Genomic DNA, 9,191 nt, shown 5'->3' with positions numbered 1-9,191 from the left:
ATCATAGTATTGTTTAACATATAAATATGTGTAGACTGGTTATAAGAAGATGAGAGAGAAGAGGAGAGGAAGGGAGACAACAATTATTATGTGTATCTGAACTTCGATCGACTCGAATAGTTAAACTTTTATATGCGCATGTGTTTGAATTCAGTCATATCACTACGGGCGATCGTAACTTGTGATCATATTAAATCAATTTCAACTATTTATATATTTTATAGATTAAAATATATAATTTCTGCCTAAAAATTCAACATGTGTTATTATAATTGGATTGAATAGCCCACTAGATTTCACTGATGGTAAAATCTTTCATATACAAATTATATCGTGTTAGTCTGAGTAAATAAACATATATGTACTATCTCGAGTTAGATATTATTGATGTTATTAGTTGGTTAAAAAAAAATTATGCTTAGAAGTTTAATAAAAACATAATTATATTATAAAAAAGAAACAAAAATCGAGTTTTACTCGAGTGGCACTCAAAATTGAGTTATCATCCAAACAATATAAAATTAGTTTGGAAAAGAGTTCGAGTGCAGGTACTCAACCGAATTACAACTCATATCAGTCGAACTTTAGGCAATTGACTATTAAATAAAATAATCACATATGATTTTATAAATATAGTTCACCTTATTAAATATTGATAAACTTTCATGATAAGATAGTAATAGGGTAGCAAATGATTGTTCGACCGGCTGATGATCATAGTATTGATCAACATATTGTTAGGGATAAAAACACGAGATTCAACTTCTAATGCAAAGCACGCACACAACAATATATTTGATGCAGAAAACCCACGTCCCAACTTGTATTATTAATCAAAACTGTTATCAATAATACAATTAACCAAATTTGGATACTCAAGCCTACTACTTAAGCATCCGCCCGCAAGCGATACCTAAGTCTACATCTTGAGCACACCTATCAAACACAATATGACTATGTATATATAGCCATCTCAAACTAGACAAATTAGAATCTAACTCTAACTCTGAAATACCTAACTGCAATTGGAATCCAATTCTGAAATATTCAACTCAAATCAAAATCCACCAACTGCATGTTCTAACTTTGTGACCAAAACATATCTTTTATAATAATTGTCTAAACATACAATAATTATCCTTATATATTTGGGATCACCAAAGTCCATGCTATCATTGTAGGGCTGTAAAATGATCCGGGTGATCCCGGGTACCCCTCTGCTCAAGTACCGGATCATATTATTTTTAGTTTGTCCAGATTTGGGTCCGGGATCGTTTTATTCGGGTATAAACCGATCCCGGGTATTTGAGATTCGGATCTGAACCGGATATGATCCAGTATCGTATTTTCTATTTTTTAACCGAGTAGTTTATGATCCATCGAATATGAGCCGGATATGATCCACTAACATCAAATATCATTATTATTTCAGTTGTTCAAATAATCATCATTTAGTCTAAGTAAACATAATATTATAAAGTATAATAATTTTGAATTAAAAACTTATAGTTATGTGTTGGTATATATCATTTATTAAATATGGAAGATAATAAGCATGATCACATTAAATAAATAATATTTTATGAAGATATAAACTTAAATAAGATATTACAATTTTATAAAATGATGATTATTTACTTGCAAATATGATGGTGTTAAAATATAATATGTATATGATTTTGAATCGAATATGAACCGTGGATCATATTCGGTTATTCGAGTAGAATCATATTATGAAAAATTATATGAGACCGAATCTGAGCGGGTATAGGTGTGCTCGTATCCGGGATCATATATTATACGGGCTTAATTTTTCCGCCAGATTTGGATCGTTTTCAAAACGAATATGAGACATGTATCATATTTTTGAGCCGGATATGAACCGAGACACCGGATAGTCCGTATCGATTTACAGCCCTATATCATTGTAATGGGCTGACACCTAACACATATAATTATGTGTAGACCGGTTATAAGAAGATTGAGAAAAAGGGGAGAAAGAGACAGAAAGAGATCACAACTATGTGAACTTTGATCGACTCGTATAGTTAAACTACTGTATGTTCATGGCTTGAATTCGATCGTATCACTAAAGGTGACCGCAAATTGTGAACATATTAAATCAATTTCAACTATTAACCTATTTTATAAATTGAAATATATAATTTGCGTCTAAAAGTTGTACCTATGTCATTATGATTGGATTGAATAGGCCACCAGACTTCACTGATCGTAAAAATCTCTCATGTACTGATTATTTAGTGTTAGTCTGAGTAAATAAAAATAGATTTACTATCCTAAATTAGAAATTATTGGTATTATTAATTGGTTTCAAAATAAAATTATACTTAAAAATTTAATAAAAACACAATTATATTATAAAAACAAACAAAATTATTATTTGAAATAAATAATATATATATATATTATAGATGCGGGCCCGTGCCTTGCACGGGCTTCTACGCTAGTTTTACATAAATAAACAGTTTTCGTGAATCGAATTCAGAGCAATATAAATAAACTAATAAATTCAAACAATTTCTCTTGCTGAGGCCTGAGAGCGTGTATATTTTTCTGGGCTGTTCTGCTGATCTGAGTTGTGAGACAGCAGTAGAAACATGAAATAAGATCACCACTTTCGTAGTTTATTCTGTAAACTGTCCTCTTCTCTTCTGCGCTGGGCCCCACTCTATACTCATACTCATCTTGATCATCATCTTCTTCATATATATACACACACATTTGCACTATACATACACTCAAAATCTCTTAAATTATCTCCCTCTCCTCGTTAACTCCGTCCAATCTCCGGTATGTATGTGTTCCACTGTTCGATTTATCATCTGGGTCTTTATTTTTCAGTTCTTGTGTACACTGAAATATATTAACTTTTAATGTAATAATTTTTTATTTATTTTTGATCAAGTTGTTATGTGTGTTCTTGAACAATGAAACTTGGTAGCTAATAAGCAAGACCCATATGCAGTTTACCCCATATTTCAATATTCTTGTTCAGAAAGATTATTGGTGTTGCAGATCTAGCAAAGCTGGTGTTTTGTTGTATAATTTTCAAGAACTTTAAGTCATTGCTTGTTTGTTTGTATACATTGTTAATTGCAACATTGACATTGTTTCTATGCATTGTTCGATTGTGATTTTCATGGTCACTTTTGGATTCAATGGCATTTGGGGGTTTTCCGTTTTGTGGTAGTGTCGAAAGTCTCTTGTTGTGTTGTGTATTGATTTGATTGATGGTTTTGCAGCTAAAGATATAGCCGTTTGAGTATTTCGTTGTTGGGTTTGAGATGGGTGGGCAATCAGACAAATGGGTGCTGATGGTTACTGCGCAAACCCCCACAAATATTGCGGTGATTAAGTACTGGGGGAAGAGGGATGAGACGCTAATCTTGCCGATTAATGACAGTATCAGTGTGACTCTGGATCCGGATCATTTGTGTACAACTACTACGGTTGCTGTCAGCCCTGGTTTTGATCAGGACAGAATGTGGCTCAATGGCAAGGTATTATCATTAAAGTAGTTGTTTTTATGATAGTGTTTTCTTGTGCTGTCTGCAGTTTGCTCCAAAATTATTTGGTCACCTTTATGTTTCTACGCAGCCTTTCTAACATTCTATTTCGTGCTCTGTGACGTATAGCTTGTTGTTGTGTTTTTGTCTATAAGATTTCAAATATATATAAAAAGAGTGGCGATGATGAACTTAAAGTGTGGTCGAGTTTTTCTTTTATGTTGTAGTGGGGCTAAATCTGTTGCAGAGTGTAGTGAAATGTTATTTGGGGTAGTAGTCAATTTTTTGGAATCTGTTTTGTTGAAAATATATGCAGGATTTTGACACCATGGAAATATTAACATGTGGAATTTGGAAAATCTAAAATATTTTCTGAAAATTTTCTCTCAGGGTAGTAAGAGATATAATTCCCTACACTAATTTTGAATTATTTGTATTAGGCTTGTGTTGAATCGAAAGTATCTTGTAATGTTTAACCAAAATTTCCCTCAAGCCACAAATTACTCAATAGTGATTTTGAGCAATAAAAGCTAAAGAATGATGAAGTATGATATGAGGTTCAAGTCTTTCATCTGCTGTTCACCCAGTTGGGTGATCATTTTTATCTGCCTGAACTTTTTACAGGAAGCATTAGATACATGAATCTTCATGATTTGGCTAGTTGCACGTGTTTCAGTTCCTGATTTTTTCTGTTTATTATTTGCCTGTGTTTGTAGGAGATATCTCTTCTTGGAGGTAGATTTCAAAGTTGTTTAAGGGAACTCCGCTCTCGTGCTTGTGATTTTGAGGATGAGAAACGGGGTATTAAGATTAAAAAGGCAGACTGGGGAAAACTTAATCTTCACATTGCTTCTTATAACAATTTCCCGACTGCTGCTGGTTTGGCTTCCTCAGCTGCTGGTCTCGCTTGCTTTGGTAATTCATCTTTCTATTTACTGTTTCAGATATTCATGACATTGTTCTTGTTATAGCAAATTATGGGACAACTGAGATTTTCTTTTATTTGAATTTGTTTGTGTTTATTGTTAGTTGAAGAAGTCTTAGGTTAACCAAGGAGACCGCCCTCTTGCAGTGGAGGTGCTATGTGATTTACTCTTTACTGGTTATTTGATCTTAAGATAAACTAAATTTATTGGATATTTGGATGCATAGACTTGAAGTGATAAATCCCTTCAATGACTGTTTCAAAAAGCCCTGAGCAAACTTATCGTGATTTTCGTTGCTCAAAGTACTTGGCAACAGTATATTAGTTCTTATTACTTAAAGAGCGAAATTTCTTTTAGATCTTTATTGCTTCCTTAGGCTCGCACCTACAATATGTGCATTAACCATCCATATTTTTATCAGTTTGGGTTGTAGTTGTTGACCGTCTTAGTCAATGCAGTACTACTGAATGAGATGTATCTTTTTATAGTCGGTTAATTTTCTTTTGGAATATTTCTCTTTGCACTACCAGATTACCTTGTTAATAGTTTGTATTTTTTAAGTTAGATGTTGTAGAGGCTGTACTTCGTACAAACATGTCAGTTTTGGAGACAACTATCTTTGGTACTGCAGATACCCAGCTGTGTAAAGCTTCTTTAACTAAGCTTTATAGGCTCGAGATGTTGGGACTTCTGATAAAAGCTATTAAAGTGGTCATTAGTTATAACTCATATTAACAGTTGTGTATTCTTTTTGTGCACTGTGGCATATACAGTCAAACACCACATAGATTTTAACAACTCCAGGCTACTTGTACATTTTGGATAAGTGCGGCTGACAGTCATGTTTTGTGCAGTTTTTGCGCTGGCAAAGCTAATGAATTTAAAAGAGGACCACAGCCAACTTTCTGCAATTGCTAGGTATTTTTTCTTAGTGACTTGTGCACTTAATAAGCTGTTAGCTTCTTCGAATCTGGTGGTATCTTTTAGCATGAATGTGAGTTATTCTTGTTAACTTGTATGCACTTCTTTCTTAAATATCTGGGGTTTTAGTAAACCTTACACAAAGGGCTCCTGGATTTCAGTACCCTTAAATTGAGAGAAAGGGTTTTTCTCTAGACTTTTTATACGCATTTGCTTTTTTGCATTTTAATCTTGTAAACATATCTATCTTATAACATATCTTGGTCATATGGTTGCAGTTCTGTTCAGGTTCAATATGCTTGTCCCATTTAACTTGTACAGTTTTACCTTGTTTCGAATTCAAGAGCAAAAATGTAATGATGCCAGCGACATGGAATTTATGTGTTGCCCTCTGGGAAGTATTATAAGCAATATTTTACTTTTTCTTAAAAACATCTAAAACCTTTCAAATTAGTCATCTGAGTAAAGTAGTCAACTGATTAACAGTAAATCAATACATAATTTTAAATTAAATAATGTATAACAGATGATAAAGTCAGTGTTATTAAAAGCGCGCATATGCGCACGCATATGCGATATGCGATGCGATGCCCACCTGAAGCGCATCGCTTCGGTGATGCGATGCGCCTTCAATGATGCTCTCGCTTTTATGCGCATCGAGCGCTTATGCGCTGTTCAAAAGCGCAAAATAAGCGCGCTTCTTTTAAAATGAGTCATTCTTAAAGGAAATGGGTTCAGAAAAAACCCCGTAGACCTTATAGTAACTAACACAAATAGATACAGACCAGAATTACATGCAAGAACAAGATATATTGAACCAGAGACAACAGTTAAACTCATCTTCTTTTATGATTATTGCATATAGATACCCACACATATAAGATACACATATCTTGTATACACTAATATATATATTTATATATATACATACACGTGTTGTATATACACATATGTCTTGAGTATGATGAAGAAGACTTTGTTAAAGATCCAAATTATATTAGTAAAGATGTTGATTTCCTGAATATTGATAACGAAGAAGTGGAAGAATGGACTAAGTTTGGAATTCTTTGCTACTTTGACTTGGAAGAATTCGGTTGCTTTATCAATTAAATGTCATCTTATTTTAGCTTAGTTCATTTCTTGATAATCCTATTTTATCACCCTACTTCGAAAGTCTCTATATCAGCATGATATTTAGAATATCCATTAATACTTTTATTAGTGTTAACTAACTTATCTTCTTCAAGTTAGGCAGTTGTCATTGATTTTATTTCTAACTTACATTAGCTTTATCACGCACTTAAGTTCCCATCCTAACTAGTTATAGAGAGATATTTAAAGCTTAGATGAAGATTCTTCTACTTTAAGAACTTTTACTAAGAGCTTCTATCTTTTAATCACAAGTCTTCTTGTAGAGTGAAGTTTTATTAACATGGAAAAATATAGCTTGTGTAGTTGGGATGCATGAAGCCTATGTTAAACACTTTGCGCCATCATTTATGTCCCAGAATAAAAACATATGATAAAAGTGATTGTTCTTGTACAGGCAAGGTTCTGGCAGTGCTTGTCGAAGTTTATATGGTGGCTTTGTTAAATGGATTATGGGAAAGGTAAGCTATAGCTCAATTGTTTATTTTCCTGTCTTTTGTTAAGGACACTTAATTTCCGCAAGATATCAATTTTTCTAATAATTATATTTTTCATATGTAAAGGAGGAAAATGGAAGTGATAGCATTGCTGTACAACTTGCTGATGAAAAGCACTGGGATGATCTTGTTATTGTAATTGCTGTGGTATGTACCTTTCTCCTTAGTTAAAGTAATCTGGTTTATATGTTTTTTTTTATATAAGAATATGAGCAGAATATAAGCAAGCTCAAAAACAAGATCAACATAATACTTGTTTTAAGAAATTGTCATAACCACGTGTCTGTTCTGTGTAATTTCAGGTAAGTGCAAGGCAGAAGGAAACAAGTAGCACATCAGGAATGCAAGATAGTTGTAAAACTAGTATGCTTATACAACATAGAGCCAAGGTGCATTCTTAAATCAATTATTCTTAATAAATTTAGTAAAATATAGTTCAGATAGCACCAGTAGTTTCTTAAAACACGTGCTCCAGTTGTTTGGCTATGTTATGCAATAACACAGTTTACTTTTTTCATTTGGGACTAATCTTTCTTTAGTAATATAATATTTCATACAATTTTGGGGTCTGGGTTTAATACCTTTTCATCTTCTTGTTCTTAACTGCCTTAGGAAGTTGTACCAAAACGTGTGATTCAGATGGAAGAGGCTATTGAAAAACGTGATTTTTCATCTTTTGCACGCCTTGCTTGTGCAGACAGTAATCAGTTCCATGCAGTCTGTCTGGATACAAGCCCCCCTATATTCTACATGAATGATACATCCCATAAGCAAGTTTTTTAACTTTCACTTTTCTGCAATGCAATAAATTTACTGATATAATTTTGTTGTTTTATGTTGAGAAAATTAATTAATGTAACAAGGCAACTTTTTCAGGATAATTAGCTGCGTTGAGAAATGGAATCGCTCTGAAGAGACACCTCAGGTCTGTTCAAAATCTTGGTCTTTCACCAAAGCATTCTGTCTCACTCATTTTTCAAGACCAGAAATTACTGTATTATCAGACACTGTTCTTCAAAATTCAAACATTTATCGACTTATAGCAAAAAATTTGGTCTGTCTGAGTTCTAAATTCACTGCTTGAATAGTGCATATGCAATTTGTTACACATAGAATATGGCAAATGATACGTCTAATGGTGACAGATAACTAAGAGAAAAAACACTCTTGAGCCCAAATATTGTTTGTGATTTCTGTCACTAGTTTCAGAGCTGCATTTTTTACTGGTTGGGTTCCCCGGCATGCAGTAAAGCGTGGAACATTTATGTTATTTGTCTCCTTTTTAGACCTGGCTGCATTTGTTTTTACATTCCTCATCAGATGAAAGTATTCTTAACATTGAATTTTTATGAGCAGGTGGCTTATACTTTTGATGCGGGGCCTAATGCAGTTATGATTGCCCGTAACAGAAAAACTGCCGCCCTTCTGCTTCAGAGGCTGTTGTTTCATTTCCCTCCCCATTCAGATACTGATTTGAATAGGTATTTTTTTGCTTGTTAATTTTTACTTCTTTAAGATATATATAAACCGGTGTTATTATGAATAAAATGTGAAGGAATGTTATATGGTTTACTTTGCCAATAATTCACTGATGATCTTATTATTTTCCTCAGTTACGTCATTGGGGACAAGTCAATACTACAAGATGTAGGAGTCCAGGATATGAAGGATGTGGAGAACTTACCCGCACCTCCAGAAATAAAAGATAATATTCCGGCCCAGAAAAGCAAGGGAGATGTGAGTTATTTTATTTGCACAAGACCTGGACGAGGTCCAACAGTACTTTCTGACAGTCAAGCTCTGCTCAACCCTGAAACTGGGCTTCCCAAGTAAGAAATGGTGCATTTGTCATAAATTTACACAACTCCATTCTCCAGTTCATCAATATTCCCTAAAATCAGAAGCTTCTTATCAGGGGACCAAGCAGAGCTGTTTTCATCTAAAATCTATCGAGTTACTATCTTGTACCGTATTTAACTGTTTTTTTTTTTTGCCGAATATTTAACTGTTTTTTTATAGTGATAAAAAACAATAACTCCCCCCACCCCCTCCTGTTTTATGCTATTCAGTTTAATTTCTCAGTAGATCAAATTGCAATCCTATGATCTCCACTTCAATCCCAAATAATCGAGACTTGTCACTTTTTTTGTCTGTCATCTCGCTTTGATTGA

The 9,191-nt window shown here is 33.6% G+C and overlaps 1 protein-coding gene across 1 annotated transcript; it reads left to right on the top strand.

Annotated features, from left to right (window-relative positions):
• Positions 1-2,504: 2,504 nt before the first annotated feature.
• LOC108207559 (diphosphomevalonate decarboxylase 2) lies at positions 2,505-9,120 on the top strand. Its single transcript, XM_064087505.1, has 11 exons — positions 2,505-2,811; positions 3,264-3,521; positions 4,244-4,442; positions 5,308-5,371; positions 6,921-6,984; positions 7,087-7,167; positions 7,323-7,409; positions 7,633-7,790; positions 7,897-7,945; positions 8,377-8,501; positions 8,634-9,120. Exons 2-11 carry the CDS (start codon positions 3,306-3,308, stop codon positions 8,851-8,853), a joined length of 1,263 nt encoding a protein of 420 aa, XP_063943575.1. The 5' UTR covers positions 2,505-2,811; positions 3,264-3,305; the 3' UTR covers positions 8,854-9,120.
• The last annotated feature ends 71 nt before the right edge of the window (positions 9,121-9,191 follow it).

The sequence above is a fragment of the Daucus carota genome, chromosome 2 (genome assembly GCF_001625215.2).
Source record: "Daucus carota subsp. sativus chromosome 2, DH1 v3.0, whole genome shotgun sequence".
Classification (NCBI taxonomy): Eukaryota; Viridiplantae; Streptophyta; class Magnoliopsida; order Apiales; family Apiaceae; genus Daucus; species Daucus carota.
This window is presented reverse-complemented; position numbering and strand designations above follow the sequence as displayed.

What these genes read in the sequence shown, in the direction of transcription:
- LOC108207559 (XM_064087505.1), top strand. Translation starts at nt 3,306, where the DNA reads ATGGGTGGGCAATCAGACAAATGGGTGCTGATGGTTACTGCGCAAACC. An exon ending in GAATGTGGCTCAATGGCAAG is followed by an intron (nt 3,522 to 4,243) that starts GTATTATCATTA and finishes CTGTGTTTGTAG; the next exon opens with GAGATATCTCTTCTTGGAGG. An exon ending in TGCTGGTCTCGCTTGCTTTG is followed by an intron (nt 4,443 to 5,307) that starts GTAATTCATCTT and finishes TGTTTTGTGCAG; the next exon opens with TTTTTGCGCTGGCAAAGCTA.